This window comes from Ambystoma mexicanum, chromosome 1p, assembly GCF_040938575.1.
Source record: "Ambystoma mexicanum isolate Mex_15411 chromosome 1p, UKY_AmexF1_1, whole genome shotgun sequence".
Lineage (NCBI taxonomy): Eukaryota > Metazoa > Chordata > Amphibia > Caudata > Ambystomatidae > Ambystoma > Ambystoma mexicanum.
The window spans coordinates 361,689,123-361,714,330 of NC_090921.1; the positions used below are offsets into that span (position 1 = coordinate 361,689,123).

A 25,208-nucleotide genomic window follows, 5' to 3' on the forward strand; every position below is an offset into this window, starting at 1 on the left:
ACCTCAGGAGGCGCAAGGGAACAGGACCAACGGTAACAATACCGTCCTGAATAGAAGGAAAAGACAAGGAGAACCTCTGACTGGAAATTACCTATGGGGAAGGTATGAAACGGCCCTCCCTTCAATTCCGCCAGAACACAGACTATTCAGCAGAGCAGCAATGTTCTTCTCTTCAATAATCCATCCAGGACTGCAGGCTTACGCAAACGCAAAATGGCTCCAGATAACTAGATGGGAATTAATGATGACCATCAATTCTACAGTAAATGGATTCAACGCAATAAAAGAGGAGTTGCGAGCTGTAAGGATGGTAGCACTCCAGAACAGATATGTATTGGACCTCCTCACAGCCATGGAAGGAGGAGTATGCGCAAAGATAGGACAATCATGCTGCACGTTCATTCCTGCCAACGATGCTGACAACGGCACACTGACAGAAGCAGTTTCACAATTGGCCCAGATGCACTCCAAAATGATGGATGAAAGCAAAGGTGTCAAAAAGGATGAGAGCTGGTTTTCACTATTATGGTCATGGATGCCATCTTGGCTATCAGATGGACTAAAATTTATAGTTGGTTGTACTATTTTGGCTGGAGCTACACTGATCATAATAAGATTTTGGAAGGCCCGGAAGGCACGCACCACTGACGAGTTGCTTGAAATGGTTGGTATGCACCCCTTGATGCCAGCAGATGACGGCCAACACGCAGGCATAATAATACAAGAGAGGGAGAAGCTGCGAAACCAGATCATCACTAACCATCTGGACCAACCCTCAGTGAAGATCGAGAACCCAAGAAACCCCAGGAGTTACATAGGGAAATGGGTATACTGTACTCCTGGAGGAACCTGTGAATATATGTACTGGTCATTTGAAGATCATGTTAACCACTATGGACATCTAGGAGGAATAACTAAAATATGGAGAGTAAGAGGTGATAACGAAAAAGATGTTTGTGGTCGACAAGTCGACCAGAGGGGGGACTGAAGTGGGAGAATGGAAAAACAGACTCCCGTCCTTACCCTCTCGCGCCTGGCCTAAAGGATCACGGCCCAGGCACCCGCCACGAGAAGAGTTTGCCCATCTACCAGACGACCAAATACCCTGGTACAGGAACATACGGATGTGTCCATCTGCCTGCCCAACAGCACGGCCTGCCCATGCTGACACCTGCGGCACGGATCAACTAGACTAAAACCAACACGTCGTTAGAGATGCCATGACGACCTAGCCAACGATCAGCACACCTGTGCAAATATACACACTGGACACTCCCGCACCAATCTACACGAAGAATATACTCAGTGCTATGATGTAGGCGACAGACATACTCACAGACGTGCACCTTTATTATTTTTCATATAGGCTCTCAAAATGCAGAAACGCAAGACGCATCATGAACTCATCTAAAGAGCTTGCTTACGCTTCTCTTAAACCCAGGTGCCATAATGAGAAATACAACGAAGACATGATACTGGTCATAAGACAATATGTTACTATAACCTAAAGCGCCTGTGCACCAAATGGTTCTACCTATACACCAGGCCTAAGTAGGCCATAAGCAAGAGCTCCCATGGACGTTAAAAGAACAAGAGTCAGGTTGCTGATCCTGCAGAATGAGCCCGGCGAGAACAGACAGCCAAGGTCGTAATGTTGCAAACCCACATTCCGAAAGCAGACCATCAAGGGCACGATGTTGCAACCTCGCACGCCGCGCACCAATGTTAAAGTCACACCTGCAAAATTAAACCAGGCGCACAGTAGAAAAACAATATTAATGGTGTAAAGTCTGCCTCAAACACGGTCCCACCTCACGTGACCAAGCCGAACCTGACAGGATGCCAAGTCCAGGAGAAAGAAGGCGTCTGGATCCCTCAGTACGAGACACAGGCAGATACACTTAAAAGGCTCAATGGACATCTGCGACAGTGGGAGTAGTCGGCCTTCCAGCTCATGAATAAGTCCTCACATTGTCTGCACGTACTCATAGTGAAACATTGTTGCAAATGACAGGTGCACCGCGAGCTGGGAACAACGATGGTCCCAGACTGGGAGGCTCACGAGCGCACCAATCAGAACATGGGGCTCTTATCACTGACGCCATTAACATTGACCAATCATTAGTAGTCTTCATGTAACAATTCTCATGTATCTAATTGTAGGGACAACCCAGATATATCACCTGACTCTCCTTGCCCACTAATATTGTTCTCTATAGGTATGCTATACTAACCCTACCACTCGAGCAACCAATCCAGAGTGGAGGTAGGTTTTTTACTAAACTTTGTAAGATGACGCAAGTAGCGCGTCATACTAAATTAAAAAGGGCCTGCGAGCCCCACGATTGTGTGTGTGTCAGGACGGACGCGTACGCTCCTTGACCCATCCCTGCCGTTTTTGTTTAATAAACAGCAGAGTCACCTTGCTTCTTGTGTGTGTCATACTCTATCTCATCTGGGATATACGGGAGGAGTTGGGGCCTCCCGACCCGGCAGAATTTCCCCCCGACAGAATGTATAGAGAACTCTTTACAAAAATGTATCAAACCCTGATAAGGAAAGCGTCTAAATAACCATACTGGTTGGATTTGTGGAGACTATAATTTTTATTTGGACCCTAGCATAGTGCCCGTTCCCATTTAAATTTTCAAATTGGTATTTCCCGCTCATTTGATATCATTGTCAATGTGGCAGTGCAAAACGCTCAAATGTGCTTACAATATTGTCTTATTGCATGCAGGCTGCACATAGATTTCAGTAACAGGTGCAATACCATGCTGAGCTATCTTACTTTTAATATGTTCATAGGACTTGCACAACGTTTTTTTCCCTTTGACACTGTTATTGAGACTGAGTGAACTGTGACCGCCAGCATTATTATTATGTCATCCAATAAAGCCTAAACTCAATAATCCTGTCAAAACCGAATTTGAGGTTAGAATTGATGGCCAAATTGTTAAATCAAAAATGTGAATACGTTTGTGTGATTCTCTTGTTTTATCCCAGTTGTCAGGATTCACGTCTGACCCACGGGAAGTTTGCAGTTGCCTGTATGACCTGGATACGAATATCTGCGATCACTTCAGTATCCTTTTACAGACTGCATAGTGCTTGTTTCGAAAGGAAGGTGGAGTCTTATAATATACTTTAAATTCAGGTGAAATGCTATGAGCTACATTGTCATCCATTTGCTTATTTACTCCATGTCAATAAAAATCCATGTTTTTAGACACCATAGCAAGCCTTTCTGGTCGGTTTTGTTAGTGTGAAGGGTAACAAACACAGTGCGACCATGACAGTTAGCTGCTACACTGATGTAAATTCACAAAACAACACTGGAAGCGACCTCACACAACCCTTGTTTACCACCCTTAGAGACATCCAAGCAAGTGATCTTTCATGTTCTTGACCCGGTTCACTGTTAACAAACTTAAGTTTTCCTCGCAATCCTTTTTAAAAATGGAGGCTGGTAACTAAAACAGGATGAAGGAGACTTCTATTTAAGTGTTCTGTAATCGGGCTGGTGAAGTGAAAGGAGTTGCAAAGTAGTCCATGTGTAACATCAAGAACCTAGAGGAGTGTAATTCCTAAATCTTGCTGCTCCCAAAAGACACCTGTTAGTTGCTGCTCTGTATTTGGGACTAGCTTGCTTTTTGTAGGGACCTGTAGACTGTCACTGGGCCTTATTGCAATCTTCCCAAATATGGAAAATCACACCAACTTAGTTGTCAACAGTGTTGAGAAGTCCTTGTTCCCAGATGACACTACCTCAACTAGTAGTGTACAGTACACTGCAGACATCAAAATAATAGCAACACATTAAACGTGCCAGTGTTTTAAGCAGAGGCAGACTTTCCTGTACGGCAAGGCATACGTTTGTTTTCAAAAATTGATTAGCAGAGTTTGCTAATTACATTTTACTTGATTAGCAAACAAACCCATTTGATTAGCAATTTTCTTTACTAATGTTTTTAATGCCACCAGAAGATACTTGTAACCAAGATATAAAAAGAGCAACAATACAGCAGTTTTGTATAGCGCTGAAGTAAGACATTAGTGAGATAAGTCAGGCCTTGCAAATTCTTTCTGTAAAATGGTGCATGTCACCACAAACCCACTTTAGTTTTGCACACTGCTTCCACCCAGAGGCCAGCCATGCACAGTGAAACTTGTATTTGACATTTACTGAAACAAAGTAAAATTTAAATAAAAGTTTCCAACATCCCCTGCAAATGATACTGGCCCTTCTTAAAATCTACTCGACTATGCGAGTGGGTGAAAATACTTAGCGAGGCCTGGATGAGTGTCTGTAAAAAGGTTAGCTGCATGAATGGAGACAAATAACTAGATACAATAAAAAGGCTCTCAAACAGTTTGGCCAGCTCTCTCTATTGCAGGTGAAAATATATAATGCAATCATAATCGTAGAGCAAAGTGAGCTCTGGAGGCCAACTACAGTGTACAGATTTGCAGTAGGTCTGTAGATGTACAGACTGTATGAAACTATTGATCGCTACTTTAAGTAAATATCATCAAGTTAGCTTTGTGTATTCATTATGTAAAAGACTAAACAGAGTGGATTGCATAGCAGGCAGAGAACCGGGCAAACTAGGCAGTATATTGTAGTTTGTGGCCATCTCACTTTCAGGGTAGCGTTTATAAACCAAAATGGTAAGATAGAATGTGAAGGAGTATGGGTTCAGCTCATGGGTTGAGCACCAGTTGCAAGCTGTATGTAACCAGCAGGCCACAGGACTATGTTTGCCATCAAAGCATTTAGCCGCGTGGTCATGTACATTTTCCACGGTGTTCACTCATCATATGATGCATCTTCCCCAACAAAAGGAAATCTAGTTGACCCTTTGAACTTGCAGTGAACAGAGAAAAGAGGGTAGAGAGAGCTCTGAAGGCAAGGCTTTGCTTTCATTGAACAGGTTAACTTAAATAGCTAACTTGCTACACAAGTGCCAATTTAATTAGCAAACCTACAGAATTGCATAGCAAATTGCTCTGCGACAATGCTTATTTTATGCCTTGTACGGAAATTGGTAAACAGCACGGCAGGCCAGTGCCTCTGAAAAGTTGACCGGTCTCAGTCAAACGAATGTCAACTAGACTGACTCTGCCCTAAACCTGACAATGATTTGGAGGTACTGGCCTACATGGCATTCTTTTAATGTCCATATTGCCCCGTCTCATCAATGGTGTCATTCAACCTTTAGCCTAAAAACTTGTGGGACTTGAGAGCACAAATATTGTATTTAAATGTTACCTTCTGTGCTTTTCTTGAACTTGTCACTGGGATGCTGTGCTTTGATATGAAAAATAGTACATATAAACCAGTTGATCACATAACTGGTGGATCACCTTTGTAGCAAGAATTTCAGGCAGTGCAGATTCATGCAAGTGAGGAAGATGTATCATTTGTATGCTTCATCCCCTCTCCTAGTGAGACCCACAACACTTCTAGAACTTTTTGCTTTATCCTGAATGAGCAGAGCCTTTTTCCACTCATTCATTCTTAGTTTGCTCTGACGTTTTGGGAACTCTGTGTTTTACCTTTTTACTATGCAGTTTACTTTCCTCCATATCGCTTTTAAGGTATCTGTGTTCAACGTTTTGCAGCATGCAGCTCCTTATGGGCAGTGTTTCTGGGATCCCTTTGGGTTTACCTTTGAGATTCTTTCTTTATCCTTAACTACAGTTCCTGAGGATAGAGGGATACTTTGTGTCCCTCCTGAAACTTTATATTCTGAGAGATTGGTACACACCACCTTATGAGGAGTGCCAAGGGGATACCTAGTATCTCCTTCTCTCTGTGACTTTTTAGTCACATAGACAACCCCCTAGTTATGACTGGTGGCAGTGGACGTTTTCTACCGACTGTTATTTTTTTTACTGCAGACTGTGTTCGCAGTCTTGATTGTGCACAATAGGGTCACCTATGTCCCAATATGGTGGCTCCTGTCTTTTTTCGCCATTTCTAGCATGGTCGTTCTTTGTTATCCCCTCTTCTACCATTATCCCCTCTTCTACCATTGCGGGAGGGGGAGGTCTGTGTTTTGCCTTTGGCTGGAACCCTTGGGCTCCATTGTGTCTGGGCAGGCAGGAAGTAGGGGAGGACTTTTTTACTCCCCTGCTCTTTGTCTGCCTAAGTGCCTGAAGGGAACCGGCTCCCGCTGGCAGTCTGGCTGCCCTGATTGGACAGCCACCCGCCTCTTTCTGTAAAATGCAGAGAGAGATTGCAGAGGAGTGTGTGCCTGAACTGAATAAAAGGTGAGGTTCTTGAGGTGAAAGGCAAGTCGACCACTGGAAACAGAAATAACCGAAGAAGTAGATGACCAGAGATGCCTGCAGACCCTTTGCATCATTGTGAAGCGACCACTGCTGTCCTGACCCTGTTTTCTATGCGACAGAGGGGCTCCAAAGAGGACGACTCCTTCCCTTTGGCTGGTGGGACCACAAACTGAGCCATCTCCCGAGGTGCTGAGACTTTCCAGAGCTGCAGAGCGCAAATACTAGGTGGCCTCTGATCCAATCCTAGTTCGTTTTGCCAAGGTGGAATCAGTCCAAGTTATAGCTTAGCTTCAGGTGAAACTCCAGGGGCACGATCCGACTCATCCAAGTCCCATCAGCAAAGTGACGGACTCCAGGAATCGAAGAAAGTTGACCGGGTGTATCGCGTCCTTTGTTGGTGCTAACGAAAAGGCGCTAAAACAGCAGACTGACCAGAGAAGCCAAGGAAATCCGTGCCAGTGGTCCTCTATCAAGACTGCAACAGAGGAGAATTCAGCCATGAACGTTCCTTCTAACCTACGGTACTGTGGAGGAGAAAAGGTAGTCCATACCTTAATCTGAGAAGTCGCTTCAGAGCATTGGAGTGCACAAAGAGGTGTCCAGGGTGTTCACTCTTAACCTCTGACCCAAGCTGCTGCTTGAGTCCCTTTTGCGAGTCCTGTAACAGGGTCTCCACCGTTGTTATTCTTATGAGACTGAAAGTATCCACAGGAACATTTGCTGTTCTGCTGCTTCGTAAGACTTTGAACCCTCTCTGAACTGCCTTTTGACTAGGGTTGCGATTGGACTTAACTTGCACTGAAACTGCCTCTAGAACCTTAAACACTGCTACTCTTTGACTAACCAGCCTTTTCCCTTCTGAAACTATCACTAGTTGGGCAGTAAACCTTAAATCCGGCGGTAATGCTATTACCGCCGCATTTAAGGGGCTGCCCAATCATGAGTCTGGCAGCATTTATCTCCAGCTCTAGGCTGGGGGTAAAGGCGCCAACTTAACGCCCATTTTCGGGTGCAATTAGCGCGCTAATTGTGCCGAAAAAAATTCCCCATTGGGTCCAATACCCATTACCGCCCAACCCTTGATCCGGCATTAATAGCGCCGGACCGGGTGGCGGTAATGCTATTGGCGCAGGCCGGGATAGCGCCCAACTCGAAATGAGGCCCTTTATCTTATGTGGTTTTGCTAACTAAATGTAGTTACCGTATTTCTTCTGTCTTGCATGGTAGTAACAATAGAACTGTCATTGTCAAAGGCTGTAACAATTGTAACCATGAGCAACTACAAACTAAGCAATAGTTTTGAAAAGTATCTACATGTAATCCGATGTGTTTTGTTAATATGTGTTAAATACATCCCTTGTGTAGAAACATGCCTAGAAACACTTGTGTACAGGTGCGTTGTAATGACTTATATCATAAATATAATCTATATATTTTATATAAAGATATTGTGTTTCTTTGAGTTGCATTACTAACTAGGTTCAGTGTACTTTCCTGCAGCTCACATCTTCCTCTTATGATCAGCCTGACTGCTCTGCCACTCTACCAAGGTTCCATGAGTAGTACAGACTGATACTAAGAGTTAGGGGATCTATAAATCACTGGGATAGTTTTGTGAAGTCCTCCCTCGGGTGGACTTTAGGAAAACTCCCCTAACAATAGAACTATAGGCTGAGATCCTAAGTCTTTCTGGAGATTTGTTAAATACCTATAGATGGCCTATAAAATACCAACCTTACTGCAAATTAAACCTTATTTCGCATTAAACCACTACTACCCAAGACTCCCTGTAGCTATAGCATGGGTAAGACCTACCTGATATTTAAAGTGAGTGTTGTGAAGTACTGGTCTAGTGTGAGTTGAGCCTTAATTTTCAGTATGATGGACATTTTGTGTTAGGAAAATACTGTTTTCAGACTTACTGATTGTACCTAAACATTTGCAGTCTCGCCATACTATACTGTACATTTTGTTTATTTTGCAGAGATGGGATCGTGATGTTGGGATGTCCAAAACCCCACTCTAAAGGCATTTTCTACAAACATGTTTATATACCTAGATATCTTATTAATCTGTTTAAATAAATGAACAGCTTACAAATAGTTTCTTTCTTCATATGGTTCTGCGAAAATTCCTTAAAGTAAGTTGAATTCATGTAACAAAGTATTATCCAGGGAGATGTTCGACTGTTCAGTGATGTCACCCATTCATCAATCCACAAGAAATACTGTTTCAATTCTTTCTTTTCCTAACTCTGTTTTTTAGCTGTGTTTCAATATTACTAAGTTTCTCAAATTTGTGGTTTTTGTATGAATGAATTCCACAATATTTTGTAGTGATCAATATGCATTACCCTCTCTTAGAATGTGAAGTCCATTGGTTGATCGTGAAAAGTGTTTATCCACAATATTTGGTGTGTATTGAGATGAAGGACATCACTGAATGGCCGGCACAAATTCCTACTGATTACATTTATTGAGTTACAATATCAGTCCTTAACTGTAAATAAACCAGATCTGGAAGGCCTTTTCAATTTAATGTAAGTCTGTGCTGTCTTATGTACTGCTTACTCTACAAGAATTAGTGGACACAGCTGTGAATGCATTCTAAACGTTTCATTATGTAATACAGCATACTTTCTCAATGTTTTTGGTGTGAAATGCTTCCACACAAAGGACTATTGCAAGCTGCACATGTGTTCATAAGTAGTGCTTGCAAAACTGTCTCACACACTCGGGGTCATCACAGGTTTGGTGGTAACCCTTAAATGCAACGGTGACGCTATTACCGCCACATTTAAGGGTCTGCCAAATCACGGGTTTGGCAGGATTTACCCCCAGCTCTGAGCTGGCGGCAAATCTGCCACGATTTTGGCGAGTTTCACCGCTATTACTGCGCACTAATAGCGCTGGCGGTAGTAGTGCTGAAAATTCCCCATTGGGCCCAATGGGGAATGGGGAATTCCGAATGGGCCCAATGGGGAATGGGGACTTACCGTTCCACCAAACCCGTAATCCGGCGGTAATAGTGCAGGGGGGGGTTGGCGGTAATGCTAATAGCCCCGGCGGTACTGCCCAACTCATGAAGAGGCCCACTGTTTTGGAGCACATGTGCCCCATATGGCTGTTCAAAAATAAAAGCGTGAGAGGTTTTCACAGACCGGTTGTATCACATTCGCTGTAACATTGGCTTATTAAAAAAGAAAAAAAAGGCAAAGCCTATATATCTATATTTACGTTAGTTTTAATGTAATGGCTGTCCTTTAGCCACATTCACGGTTTTGTTTAGGGTGGAAGAAATAGAGTTGGGAAGCAGTTTAATTCTATAATGGACTCCAAGAATCCAAAACTGTAGCATGCCTCAAAGATGAACATTTCCTGTTGAATTGTTAACCTTTAACTTGGAAGAGCAGTAAATGGCCCGTATGCATGTTGAATGGGGAGAGTCATCCTGTGTGCAGAAGAGATTATTTTGGATCGCATGGTGCAAATAAATTGAGCTGTAGTTGGTCAGTAATTTTTCCGAAAGCATATTAACTTTGTTGCATCATTGCAGCAAGTGTGGCACAGCTTTGGGTTTTAATTTCAAACCTCTTATCCAACCCCTTATCACATTTGCCCAGTGCAAATCCCATGATGCTTGTATGGCATTAATTTGCACTCAGGCAGTACTTGCGTGCCTGCTCTAAGCCCAATGAACTTTCATGTGCTTTGCAGAAAAACAAAGTCCAATGTATCCTCAAATAAAAACCATGTTGGGTTGTTAATGTCCAGGTTTGCATGTGCATCACTCCTGAAAGTGCTGCCACACTTTCACTCATTGGTGCTTAGGTGCCTGAAACAGCCAAATAAAACATATACTCATAAGACACACCCTTTCCGTGAGGGTGGCGGTCATAAGGCGTTGCTCAGCCTGCGCAGGAGAACTTTAAACTCAGTCACTGCAGAGACCCCTCAGTATTTCATGGTTTCAAATGACTAGGATATTTGAACTATTTAGCTCCTGCTTCTATTATAGAAGAGCCTGCTCAGCTTGACAGAGAGCTACCCAGAACTACGTTTGACTTTCTGACTGGTGCCATACACACATACCAGTGTGAAGTGTACTATGCATTTGGGAATATGTATAAAGTTTGATTAGGTCCCATGTAGAAGACATTTAAAGGGTAATGAGTGTAAATAATGTATATAATAGACAGAAGGTTATAGTTTGCATCTCATGTAGAAGATAGATTTGTGACTTTCCATGTTCTAGCTCCTTGACCGGGAAACATTATACTACTCTGAGTACATTGGAGCTACACACCAGAGCTATATTCAAACACACAAGGGTGGAAGATCCAAAAGCTTGCCACAGTACTAATATGCTGTCTTTCCCTCACGAAGAACTACGCTGTCCCTTTGTAGTTTTAGGACTATCCCTAGGGCAATGTTGGTGTGCCGCCTATTGTGAGAAACCTGACGGTGTCTACCTAGCTAGTCCCAGTGGATCTGTTATCCAGGTGGCCAGGACACGGCCATCGCTATTGGATCCAGTTCCTGCGGTGGACCAGTGAGGGAAGACCACCTAGATGGCGGATCCTTGGGGAGTGGGAGTGGGACGCCGACGGGTGAGACGTTATATCCCCCTTCTTTCAACACCTTTTCCCCACCCTAACACATAGGATATTCCAAAACACTGCCCCCCCCTTTTTCCATACGAACACTTTTGCACAAAACGAAAGACAATGGACTTGCACCAGAGCCGTTTACCTGATGTGTCCCAATACCAGGGTCAGGCAAAGTCAGGCAATTGCAAAACGAAAACCATACGTTACCTTATGGTAACTCTAAAGGGCTCCTTCGAACCCTAATGTAGTAAAGTGGTCTGTGAATGGCAGCACAGCAAAACAGTTACTAGTTTCCCCAGGACAGACTCCAACATTAATTCAGAATGCAACTCTCATGGCAGCTAAATCATTCAAATAAGGATCATATTCATGTACAGTAAATATAACATGAGCATAAGAGGTCAAATTTTAAAGAGCAGGATTCAAATAAAGAAAGATTCAAAAAAAGATTCAAGAGGATAGTTCAAAAAAAGATTTAAAAAATGACTGTTTTCATGGAGACAACAATTATTTTATATCAGCATCTAAATTCGAACATCAATAAGCACATAAATCTCCTGTACATACAGTTTAAATTGCAGCAACTCCTATACATAACTTAAATACTCAAACCAAATCTCAAGAAAAGAAACGCAAGGCGAATATCACTGTTTTCAATTTCCACAGTATTCATAATAATACATAATAATCATAAAACAAAACTCCCAATGGGTTTGTGGTGCCCTCTGAAAAGGGATGCTCAACAGCGAATTCCTTTCTTCACAATTGTCCAAAAAAGCTCCTTGAATGATAGTATGTAGCCAACGCGTTTCAGATATAAACATAATCCATCCTCAGGGCAAGGAAAGCCTATTTGTTCAGAGTGGCGTAACAACTTATAAGTTCACCTAGAAAGATGTAAATAGTCATATGTCAGAAAGCAAAGGATCTCATTCGAAAGGTAAATAAAATATAATTCCAAAGTCAAAATACACTAACCTTCAAATTTCATACAAAGAATTCAAACGCCAGGAGAAGCCCTATTCAAAGAGAGAAAAACTCATATCAACACATACTCAATGCTAGCCCGTGGTTGCAAGTAACCAGTAAAAATATGACAGAAATCTAGTCCAAAGCATACTCTGCACATCTATAAGAAGAGGGAATTCAATAGCCACCTGGGGCAAACAGATCAAAAACATCAAAAAGCAAGGCATGGCCTGTATCGGGTATCATCAATATACTCACCCCAAAGGGGAGTCAGATCTCCACCGCAATGCGGATTGATGTAAGGTTGGGTGGTTCTCAACAGCTGCGATAAAGCAAAGCGGGGACCGAAGTCCAGCAGAACAATCTCTCGTGGGCTGTAATTGGCATCAAAGCGGGTACAGTGGATGAAAGAATCTAAAATATATAAATAGTATCAGGAACAAAACCGTCCCACATACACTGCGAATACGCCTGTGTTGATAAAAATCATACATCAGAGTCGTACATACATAACACAAGGGAGCTTACCCCAAATTCCAAAGAGAGATAATCGCATGCGATGACCGGCCGACATAATGAAATCACAGCCAGTCGTCCAACAGCTAAAAGTCAGGCAATTGACCAGAATCACACACACCTGGCGGCCCTTTGCCTTCCCCCCAGATGGAGCACAAGATCACTGGATGAGCAAGGCAGACAGCACAAGGTAAGAGCTAACTCAACACGGCAGTTCAAGAGGAGGAGAAAGATAGCGCAGACCGAGAGGGAGACGAGGAGAGAGTCAACCTTGCCCTTTCAGACCAAGGCCTGTGGAACCTCCACAGAGGGAACGATAAATCCACAAGCAAGGGCCAACGTGTTTGGCCACAGATGTCCCTGGTACATGAGACACTCCTCTGCTGATTACCAACCCGGGGAGGGATGCTGTTCTCAGTGGTACAAACCTTGACTCCAAGACATCAGAAAGCCAAGCAGTTCATCACAGCCGGTGAGTCGAGGGGAGTATCGATAAGAAACCAAACTGTATTGAATGAAAAGTAGCTGAAGGATAAATTGAATTTTAAAAAGCAAAAGGATAATATTGAAAAAGAGTGTGAAAACCAGAAACAGAGGAATCCGGCACCACGTGGGTGTTCAAGTTAGAAACTCTGGCCGATTACCCGATTAAAAAGACTACCGTAACCAGAAGGCCTTGAGAAGAGGCGAAGAATGGTATAAGTGGTCATACAGGGGTCTCATAAAATGCTCTGTACCGTCGAAAGTCTTTGACCGACAGAGAACTGTGAAGGCTAAGGGAAGTGAATCGCGCATTTGGAAAATAAGTACATGAACACTGTGTTACTAAATTCAGCGAGAGTGAACCCGGCAGAGGGAAGCCGACAGCCAAAAGTCATCGAGAATGAACCGGGCAGAGGGAAAGCGACAACCAGGGGCAAAGGCCGAAAACCTGTTTGAAAAGACATTGAGAGTTGTGAAAGCGAGAAACTTTGTAAAACAAAGGGAAGGGAAGTGTTAACCTTGTTCTCTAGGGTCCGAGCCCGGCCGAGCGAGATCCAGGGATGCAAAGTTACCACCCCAAGTTCGGTTGAGAAAGGAACTGTCTTGTTCATTTGTACAATACGTTTTCTGAGGGGTCAGCGCCCAGAAGAGGGGGACCAAGTGGTAAAGCCATCACCCAAAGTATTTGTAGATGTCATGATCTCACAAGCCCCCCGGCACCGGAGACGCGCTCCTCACATACACGCGCTCTGGGCTGGGGGTTTTCTCCTCTTCCTTTTTGCGATTGCTGCAATCCTCACAGGGTTTCTGCAGATCCCCCACTCATCTGACCTGTGGCAACAGGTCTTTGTTCTGCCTTCCGGCTCGGTGTTCCCTGCGCTCTTGGACGGTGCCATGGCACCTCCACGACATCAGAGCACAGGGACGTCACACTGCCAACTTCATGTGACCGTACCAGGAAAAAGCAATATAAAAGCCATGCCGTAGTACAGAATGTTTCCTGTTAGTGGCTTGCATCTAACAGGAAAGTGTGCATCGATGCCTAACAACGAAGCCAGTTCTCTCCAAAAATCGTGAGGTAAACTGCGAGCCCCTATCTGAGATGAGGACAGAAGGAAGGCCAAACAGGCAAAAACATGTTGAAAGAATAAAATCGGCTAATACTGGGGCTGAAGGAATGCCAGTGCAGGGAATAAAACGGGCCATCTTAGTAAAGCTATCCACTAGAACCCATATAGTGTGGTAATTTTGGAACCTGGGTAGATCGGTTATGAAGTCCATCGAGACCATGTACCAGGGTTTATGGGGTATTGGCATGGGTTGCAGGAGACCTAACGGTTTGCCCTTCTGATTTTTACTCTGGGCACAGATAGAACAATTGGCAATGTAATCGATGGCCACCAACTCCAGCGCTGAAGGACCTTGCTTGTCCAGGATGCTCGTTAATGGCGGCATCATGTGACCGTTCCAGGGTATGCTGTCGAGTATGGTAAGTGGGGAGGAATAAACGGTTCTGGACAAAAGGCAGGCCGTTGTGTAGTGTTGCATTCCATTCTTGAAGGGTTGCTGGATGCTGGGAAACTCAGTAGATGACTTCAGAAAGTAGAGTCGGCGGTGGAGTACACAAACAAGATGCGCCTTTCCTAGGATGGTGTCAGGGAATACAGGAAGAGCCACCCCCTGGGAAGATTGGACAGCGTATCCGCTTTACCATATGCCGTTCCCGGCCAGTGTTTGATAGAGAAGTCGAAAGCGGTGAAGAACAGATGCCAGCGGACTTGTCGACTGGTGACACTTTAAGGAGGCGAGATCATGGATGTTACGATGATCTGAATACACCGTCACAGCCCATTTGGCACCAAACGGATGATGTCTCCAAGCACGGAAGGCGTCTGTAATTGCCAACAGTTCTTTCTCTGTGACTGTGTAATGAAACTTGGATGATGAAAGTTTAAGCAAGTGATATGCCACTAGATGCAGCAGACCACAATTTTGACATTTTTGTGATAGAACAGCTCCTAATGCAAACGAGCTAGCATCTACTTTAACCACAATAGGCAAGTCGGCATTGGGATGCTGTAACACTGAGGCGGTGGTAAAGGCAGTTTTCAATGTATCAAAGGCCTGTTGCTGAGGTGTAGACCAGATATAGGGCTCTTTCGGACTAGTAAGCTTGGTTAGAGAAGAGGCTATAGCGGAAAAAACAGAAATTAAGTGCCGGTAAAAGTTGGAAAACCCCAAGAAGGACTGCAGTGCCTTGTCAGGCGTGGGAACAGGCCAATTCAATATAGACCAGATCTTGGCTGCATTCATTGATAACCCCTAAGCCGTGATATGGAACACCAGGAAATCAAGTCACATTTTTCAGTGTTGGCAAACAGAAAAAAGCATTGAAGGTGCGAAAGAACTTCTGTGACATGCACAACATGGGACAAATATGTTGGTGAAAAAATCTGTATGTCGTCCAGATAATGATGGAGTCTATAATGTCATGGAAAACGTTGTTCAGAAACCTTTGGAATGTAGCAGGGGCATTGCACAGCCGAAAGGCATCACTGTATATTCATAGAGGCACTGACGAGTACAGAAGGCAGTTTTCCATGCGTTATTGGCAGTAATCTGGTTCAAACGTCTGTAATCAACACAGGGGCGGAGATCCCCTTACCTTTTAGGGACGAAGAAAATCGGGGTAGCAGCTGGTGAGCATGAAGGTCGATGTGTCCCATGCGGAGCACTGTGTCATGTACTCTTTCAATGCTTGATCTTTGGAAGGAGACAATGTAGATACACCCACAAGGAACTATAGCCCGCTGTACTAGGTCTATCGGACAATCGTAAGGACGATGTGGTGGCAGGGTCTCGGCCCTGACTTTGACGAATACATCAGCAAAGGACGGGTATTCTTTTGGGATACAAGATGTTAGGGAGCCCACCAAGTGGGCACTGCAACTAGAGCCTGACAAGGAGTGTGCACAGAAAAATCAGTTGAAGGACAGTGATCCCGGCAACAGGGAGAATCAAAGGCAATGGAACCGTGTGCCCAGTCGATCGTCGGATTGTGCTGATTTATCCATGGAATCCCCAAGCTGGGGTGTACTTATAAGATCAAAGGACAGGTTTGCAGTGTGGGTTTCCTGAATCGTGAGAAGGAGAGGTGCCGCTTGTTGTCGAATGGGACCAAAAATCAGGAGGGAGCCGTCAATGGCCTGCACTGCTTCAGGCCTTACTTTCTCCTGCAGTGGCAACTGTAGGTAAGTAGCCAGGGCAATACCAATGTAATTGCCGGTAACCCCTTTTGGAAACCCCCATCCTGGAACTGTGTCCATCAAGGAACTGTGACTCTCAACATTCTCCTCCTATCTCAGGAGGTTAATTAATCGTTTAGTTTACAGTTGGAGTTCCCACTAGGTAGGTCCCTTTGCTCTCAGTGCCAAGAGTGTGGTAACCTTACCCTTGGTTTTCGTCTCTATTTGGTGCAGTTCCAGTTCCCACCTGTGGCCTCAATGACCGGTTAGGGAGATTGCATTCTCTCTGACTGGTACTTGGGGACAGAAGTATAGCCGATTTGGGAGTCACCTTGCCGTATCTTGACAGTAGAACAGAACTTTGTGTTTGTTTGTTGAGAGTATCGGGCCTCGAAGGCAAGATACTTTTCATTATAAAGAGACTTAAGCACCGAAGAACCGGATAGCTGATACAGAACTGTTAGCTCGTGCTGGGTAGGATCGAGCATGTTCTGTACTTCAAAGTCCCACCTTGTCCTGTGCTAAAAACGTGGGGAAGGGAAGACCCTGAGGCAATCGCATCCTGACTTATTATTTGTGAACACTTTCTTCTTTATTTTGATACCCTATCCCACACTCCTTCTGTAATTAGTTGTAAGGAATTGGCAATAGGTTTGTATTAGTATATGCCTTTTAATTTTGACACAAAGCCACTAGGACTGCCTTGTTTTTCATTTGATGGTCAACGCCTGCTCACATATTAGACTTGGGTTTAGTTTAGGCGTGTTTCCACCCTGCATTTATAGTTCAAGGGAGTTTTTTTAACTGAGATCACTTGTGTCTGTCTTTACTGTTGTCATCATGAGTTCCTTACGCTATTCAAAAGGCATAGTTGGAGGACCAGCCTGTTACTGTCCCTAAAATCGGGGAGGGGAGAGCTTAGTTTGGGGCAGACACTACTTCTTCTAAAAGGCAATTTTCAACTCCAATCTGGACCCAAAGGATGGAGTGAAATATGTTATAGTAAAACACAGGTGAAAAAGTTGTGAAGCTACATTCTCTTTATTATATCCTCATTGGAGTATGTAACTAACCAAAGTTTTCACATTCAATATTTTTGGTTAGTTCGGTAATAGTTCGAAAATGAAATTGGATGCAAACAAATATTTCTTTCACTAGGTATCTCACACCATAAAGGATATCCACCGTCCACCAAGTCGAACGTTTTCTACTACTTCTTATAAGTGTTGTTAAAAGTGATCCCTCCCCCCCTTGTTGATGCCCTCCTCCTTTGTTGCGGAGTGGGTCTCTCATCATTTCTCTAACATCAAAAGCAGCCAACTAAAAAGAAAGCCAAACCTTGCTTAAATGTAGGTAGTGTGGCAGAGCGATTATGCGCAACTCTTAGGATATTCTAAAAACAGTAAAAGACTGAGGACTCTCCTCATCCAGAACATAGTTAAAAATACTAATAATTGGTGCCTGCACAACATGCAATAGTACATTGTCCTCTGTGGGGATCTGGAATGAGGAGTCTGACCAAGTGAAGGCATGCTTGTTGCTGCAAGCTTTAATTAGCAGAAAATGAGGCAATCCTATCTCTTTCTAAAGCTAGAGGTGGTTTCCTTACCTCAAGAAAACTAAAACTCAGGTCTGTCAGGAAGTCTGTGATGTCCAAAATAACAGGTACCATCCTGGTCAGAACTCATATTCTATCCATGTCACTTAAACAAATCACTAAGCTAATGAAAGAGTTCTTGTTGCAACTCGGAAAAATGACTCCTTTCTCATTATTCACAAAGTTCGCCAAATCTCACAGGACTAGGAGAAAGGCTCCCTCCTCCTAGCCTACATCCAGTTTTCAACAGCCTTTTCTTCAGCTTCTTCTTCCTCCACATGTTTTGAGATATCTTTACTTGAACACTATCCTTCAACTTGCTCCCACCCCTTGGTTCTTTTACGTTTTACATTATTCTTCAAATTGCCCCCAATAGGACGAGGAAGAGGCTCCACAAGTCCTTCTAGTCTCTTCAATATCAGTCTTCTGGAACTGACCAGGGAATTGCCTCACAACATGATCTACCTCTCTCGTCTTCTTGTTTCACTGTCCAAAGTTTCCCAGCCCCATCACTGTTGCCATTACCTTCTCTCTTGGAACAATTCACTGGTTCCGCCAGGGGTTGCAGGTTCGTTCTTTCTCTTTCTTCTCTTCTTCTTCGGTCGGCTTGACTTCACAGCTCTACAGTGTGGGCGGTCTGGAAGCAAGTTCTGGGCCAGACGGTCCACCCATTAGAGGTCACGCAACCACCACAGTACCGCAGTACCTCGTACTTCCCATGCAGTAGACTTGTGTTGCCGGTCTCGCGTAGTTCCTGAACTGCACCGTCCACCCACCACAGGTTATGCCACCACCACACTGACTCTCGATTTCCCAGCCGACTATCAAGACGCTTTCCTGTCGTCCCTCGATTTGCTCTCCTCTCTCCGCACTGTTGTACAACCTTCAAACGCCCTGTTTCAAACTCACAAGCTTTTTGGTGGCCGCCTAGGTCGCCGACTTCTCCTTCCAGATGTCCCTCTTTGTACTTCCTTACTGGTTGGCTTAAGTAGCTGGGACTGCCCACACATAACATCTGTTCGATTGATAACAGCTGGTTGAACACTCTACAAGTCTGCCTGCCGGAGCCGCTGTGCCCGACAGGTCTGACCCTCCTGGACACAGCGGCCACGGTAGGCAGACTTGTCACGAGACCACTGGCAACCTTGTTAACGGTGCCGGTGCTTCCGTGTCCCCACTCCCATAGAGTCCCATAGGACTATGGGAACGGGGATTAACAAAATTACTGACGCCTGACTTCCTTGGCCGCCGGATTGGGAATGAGCCGGTGGCACCGGGAGGTCAGGCGCCAGTAAATCAGTCCGAGTCCGGCAGCAACCCGCCGGGAGCACCGACAGGGTTACCGCCGGGCTCGGAATGAGGCCCATGGTCTCGGATTTTATCATACTTAAGGAAGCATTGGGTGTTATTACCCTGTGGGGTTGGGAAATAAAGGGGCTGTGAAACAGACTCATGTCCTTGTCCCAAGGAGAGGAGTCCCTCCCAGTGAGATCCTCCTGCATGTTACTACCCCTAGGGGACTATCGGTTAGTGGCCTCACCTCCCTGGCCTAATGGAAATGGGCTCCCTCCTGAGGAAAAGTGACGCTATCTGGAGGATGGTCACACCTCCTGGACACAATATGCTTTCTTATATTGTAGGACCACTAACTAGCGATAGGCATAAAGACAAGGGGTGGGAAGAAAATGGAACCAGACATTTGAACCCATGGGAAAAATAGTCATACCGCCACATAAGGCCAGTACCAGAAAAATTCACAGCATTTCTGGCACTCAGGGGCATAGTAATTGTTAACTCAAAAAGCACACTTCAGTCAAAGACAGTGGTAGAGGGTGAAAAGCAATTCAAAACCACAGCCAAAGTTCTCCAAAAAATCCAGATACATTTTAGACCGTTACCATTGCAATTCACTCCAGGGAAACATAGTTACAATTTAATAGATTCTGGGCCTCATTACAAGGTTGCTGGTCCGGTACCAACGGTACCGGTAAGCTTGCCGGTACCGTTGTTACCGGACCGGCTAACTACGAGGTCTACTCGCGGGTGCCTTTCAGCCCAGCAGGTCTGACATGCCGGGCGGAACGGCACCCGCGAGCACACCAACACGGTAGCACCAGCACCATTAATAATGGAACCAGTGCTACCAGCCTCCCCATTCCCATTGAGTCCTGTAGGACTCGAATGGGGAGCAATTTTACCGGCACCCGGCGAAGGGGAATTACCGGGTCCGGCAGGGCCAGAATGCCCCAGTAAATCCCCATTGCCGCTAAAAAAATTACTCCTGCGACAGCCGTGCCAGTATTTACCGGCACGGCTACCACCTCAGTTATATTGACCCCCTCTGTGTAAGTAAGAATTCACATCTACAGGAGGGAAGAGCATGACGTTAAAAATCGGACAAGTGCCAAAAATCCAGTTCTTGGCATATAACTCCCTGAACTCTTGCTTAGTATATGAAAATGTCGAGGGGCAGTTAAGTATCCCTAATGTCACTTTAGGAGAGTTCCAAGGTGGTAGAATGTTCCATAGGATTAAATAGAACAAAGTCAGTAGGCCATCCGTGTGTATGGGAAAATAAAGGTAAGTCTAATTTCTACTCCACAGGTACAGATTCCGTGGCATACCGTCCTAGGGATGACCATAGGAGACCTCATTTAAGAGATCCAGAGGTTGGTTCCCGATCAAGAAGACCCCCAAACGTTAAGCAATGGGAAATACTGTAAATGCCTGCTTCTGAAAGTCTCTTTATCAAAGACCACAGGGACCCTGGGGGTGAGTATTGAAACTGCTCCAAAGAGGGGAAACAACTCTGAAAATACAGGGATTTTTTTCAAGGTGTGGTTTGTAGGATTCGGCTCCCACTGTCTTGTACCCTAGGCCAACAACGATTCCCCGATGGAAAAGAACAACAAACAGACTTTCTATGATGAAGCCCCTTGCTAATACTGGCGAGAACAGAGAGGGAACACTGAAGACAGGTTCCAGCAGCTCGGCAGGACATAGTAGGGTGGCCCAGCTCCAGAAGGCGGCCTCATGGTGGAGACAACATTGAAAGAGACACAGGACGACCGAAAGGAAATGGTGAGGTAGAGGTGCCTTACCACCGTTCCTGGAGATGGCAGATATAAGCACCAAGGCCGGAGGGCCTAGTGGGAAGCAGAAGTAAAACAGCATGGCGTTTTGTGCCAGCAGGGAACTCCGGACTCACCACATCAGTGGACTCAGTAGGAGTATGCAGCAAGCTCAAGGTGTACTTCTAGCAGCAGAAAATCTCTACCGGAGATGTGTACCTGAAACCTTACTGGCCAGAAGAGGCCCTAAAAATGTAGCAATGGTGGGAAACGGCAGGAAATCTTTCACAAGGTAAGTAATCCAACAATAGGGGGCAAGAATGGGCAGTCCCTACTCATAGGGACTTGCCAAAGCCAGCCCAACAATCACAAGAGGCGTCTAGGGACAAAGGAGACAGGTGCCCAACCATTCTGTTTTGCCTTTAGGACTGCCACACAAGTCGGACCACCCCACAGGATGTGAGAGGAACGGCCAAGGGCTTTAAATGGTATAGGTCAGTAAGAACGTATATGAGGGTGCCATATTGGGTCACAAAGGGCACATATGGGCAAAATGCCAATTTTAAGCCTATTGTGTGGTTCCCTCAAACAAAGGAAGCCCTAAAAATACAAATTGACGAGAGCAGGACTTAAGCAATGTATTTGGTTTAAGTACCAAAAAGGTACATTGGCCTAACACTGCAGTAAAATTGCTTGCACCCCTAGTGAATCCAACATTTAAGTACAGATACTCCATTAAACGAATGTAGGATGATATATTCACTCTAGGTCACAAATGGGGAGCTTATGAAGCACCCTTGGGACTGGTCGCCTTGTGGGTGATCCAAGTCCATATACTCTCAGTGGGAAAGGGTTGAAATGGCAGGGTGACGTCATTGGAAGGTCCCCTGTCTACCAAAAATAAGTCAAAGATCCAAAAATCTACCCTTTCTCTCTGTGGCTACTCCAGCTTATCCAGAATTGGGCAGCAAGACTTTTCCTTGGCCTCAAGCCCAGGGACCGTCTCTCTCCTGACATAAAATCTCTTCACTGGCTCCCTGTTGCTGCACGGATTACATTTAAATCCCTCTGCATCATCCATAAGGCTGTCTGGGGCTGGGGACCACGCTATCTGCAACTTGCTCCTACTAAATACTGCCCCCCTAGACTTTCACGTTCCTCTGGTACCAACTCTCTGTGCATAAAGCATTTTGCTAAAAAGAGGGCTGGAGGACAATCCCTTTCTTCAGCTGGCTCCCTCTTATGGAACAGCCTCCCCCTTCCTCTTCACCTTGAGCCTGACCTCCACAAATTCTGGAAGCTCCTCAAGTCTTTCCTCTTCACCTTCTCCTTCCCTTCTTCCCTCCTCTGCTGATCTCTCAATCTCTCTGATTGGTGACCAGGGCCCTTATGTGTCATCAGGGCCCTGGCCTCCCACACCCAATCGCCTCAGCCTACACACTGCACTTGCCTGTCACCCACCGGCCTACAACACTGTAGGCTTGCACTTATCCACAATGGCAGCCCAAGGCTTCCTAGCACTTACTACACTGAGTATTTCATCTGCTGTTCACCCATGAGCACAGGCACTCCAGCACCTACGCTCCACCCCCTTTTCCCTCTTCTCTCCCTGCACTTGCACCTTCTGAATACTCACAAGGCCTTGTACGCCTGCCTTTATACTCCAATGTTCACTCCCTGTTGCCCCGTGGGCTCTTTGACACACGATTTACTTGTATAAGCGCCTAACAAGTGCACAGTAAATAAATAAATAATAAAATGCAGAAGAGGCAAAAAGTTGAGGTGCCCTAAAAGGTAACTCTAGAATCCCTAAAAAAAGGAATTCTGTTTTAACATTTAACACCTTCGCCTTTGCAATAGTCCTTCAACTTCATCCGGTTCCACCTGTCTCGGGCATAATCAATCAGTTACAGTTTCCCTCTCCCTGCCCCTTTAGTGTTACTTCATCTATAGTTTACCCCTTCATATGTCTCCCTCCATCTCACTTTCCTGCATGCTACCTTTTTCTGTCATCACTGTATTGTGTATACAGTATAACGCAATACAATATCATCATAGAAATGTCCACTAAAAATAGAATGGATAGACGACAAGCCATAATACAAAACCATACTAAAACAGGAGCAATCACAAATTGAAGACTCCATCAAATAACCTCTATGTTCCTATCTCCCTATCACTTAGTCCTGGTGCAAGGCCATCTAGAGAGCAAGGGCCCTTCTTTCGTGCCAGGCCTCAGTGAAATAGCAGGCCACCTGTCGCTCTGTTGCCTTTAGTCAATGCTTGGTGTTCCATAGCCTCCTTACATGTTTTAATATTGTTTGGTCTAAGAAGGAATGGTGGAAGCCTCTCTGCGTCAGTCTGCAATAACTCGAGCGTAAGTGTAAGAAGTCTAGCACAGTCTCAAAGATCTTATTACATTCACAGATTCCTACCCTAGAATTTTTGCCCAACTTAACAGTTAGGTAGCTCAGAGTGAAACATCTCCATCTAAACTACCTCAATAGCTTTCTGGCCTCCTGTTGTGTACTTGAGCTCACATAGGTTTCCATGCCCCATATTCCAGGATAGCATGGGGCATTTGTCCGGGTGACCCAACATTGCCTTCTTTCTCATATCTTAAAATCTCTCCATCACTTCCCTAAGGGAATCCCTAGCAATCATAGTTGGAGACTCCCTACAGAGATCCAAAGCAAAGAAAGCTCTCTTCACCAGATCTGCCACGTAATCTACATACAAGCATCCAAGCCTAAAATAGTGGCTTGTTATGCTCTGGCCTCCGGGCTACCCACAGCCTAATCCAATATCCAAATGGTAAGAGGAAGATATGATACCTACCCAGGTCTATAGATATAAGCGGTCCAGTCAGAGTTTCCGTTTGACGATGAAAACAGGCTTCTGAGGAAGAAATTTTCAGCAGAGGGGCACATGGTGCCTTGCTCCATGCTTTATCACCATACATAACCACAGTAACAGACGTCTGTGGATACACCAAGAGCCTGTGCGGGGAATCCCTTTGACCACCAAATGTTCTATTGTTTTAAAGTGCAGACATTTTTCAAAGCTTTTGTTGCCTGATCTAATTTATAGATTTGTGTGCCAAGCTGTCGTCAACAGAAGTCCTGATATTGTGCCTGCCCAATATTAATGTCACTTGATTGAAGATGGGTTATCCAAGTTGCGCAAGCTCTAATAGTGCCAATAATCTTAACAGATGACAACGGTGTTAGTAAATTTCTTTAATTCACATTTTTTTCATTTTTATTCTCAAATGTATTCCATTCAATATTTGGGTACAGTTCTTAGATACAGTCAGTCCAATTCCTGCTCTAAATGCGGTACTTAAATTCTCAAATTCAGTTTTTGAACCCCTTGTTTTCTCCCTCTGGGTTCAGTATTTAGACTCTGCAATTCGATACAATGAGTTGCTCCTCTTCAATTATTTATCCTCGTTTTAGACCGCTTCTATTGATCAACCTCAACACATGTTTCACCACTTTGTTATCCAGTGTATCTTCAGGAGGTTATTAGATTTACTAGGTTAGGTTATCCCAATTGTAGTATCATATTTAATTGGATCACCTTACTTTGTGGGTCCAAATGTCTCTTTAACCTCTAAAACCCACAAGCTAATTGGCCCATATTATTTCACCCAGGTTGTGGCAGTGAAATGCTGCCTCAAACCTCTATGCAAAAACTCATCATGGTAAAGGTAGCTGGAAAGTCACCATTGCCTTTGTTTTGCTCTTGATAATACCAGCTTCTTGTGAATGCAGTAAATACAAAAGGTGCCCAGTAGTTTATTCATTACTATTAACATGCAGATGAGTATCATGGCATAGTTTACAGATAACAGGAGCAGAATCCCCTGACCTCCTACTCTAGATACATCCAGTTGCTGGCAAACCAGACTTTAAATTATTCCAGAACAGGCTAAATAGGATGTGAGCCAGCATGCCTCACCGCCTGACACCCATTCCCACAGGAAATAGCCCGTCCGTGTTCCAGTCAAGCCTTTTCTGACTATTGCTACATCATCATCATGCATTGCTTATAGTGCCTCCATGTACTCTTCCCTCAGGTCTTCCCTCTTCAGTGGCTCCCATAACAGCTCCCTTTTCACTGAGTCAAAAGCCACTGTCAGAGTTGAACATCTTTCTCTCTATTTCCCGTCCACTCACTGGGAGTGCGGTACTATTCAGGATAAGTATATGGAAACATGAAAGGCTGAATTCGCAACCAACCAAGTCCTATGCCAATTTCAGGACACAGGTGCAGACACTCCACATTCAGGAAGGAGGAGGTGGTAACATCCACTTTAAAGGAAGAGGTGATATCGGGAGGTGTGTAGGTGCTAGAGAGGAAGAGGAGGTGGCAATATAATCTGGAAGTGAAGACAGCCAGGAGGAAGAGGCGAGCAT

At 44.7% G+C, this 25,208-nt stretch overlaps 1 protein-coding gene across 5 annotated transcripts in view; it reads left to right on the top strand.

Annotated features, from left to right (window-relative positions):
- Nucleotides 1-25,208, top strand: part of BABAM1 (BRISC and BRCA1 A complex member 1) — a 150,449-nt gene that overhangs the window by 103,159 nt on the left and 22,082 nt on the right. For all 5 annotated transcript variants that reach the window (XM_069648881.1, XM_069648871.1, XM_069648900.1 and 2 more), the window contains 2 exons: nt 3,007-3,085; nt 8,812-8,836. In XM_069648881.1, coding sequence (XP_069504982.1) covers nt 3,007-3,085; nt 8,812-8,836 — 104 coding nt within the window. The remainder of the gene's footprint in view (nt 1-3,006; nt 3,086-8,811; nt 8,837-25,208) is intronic.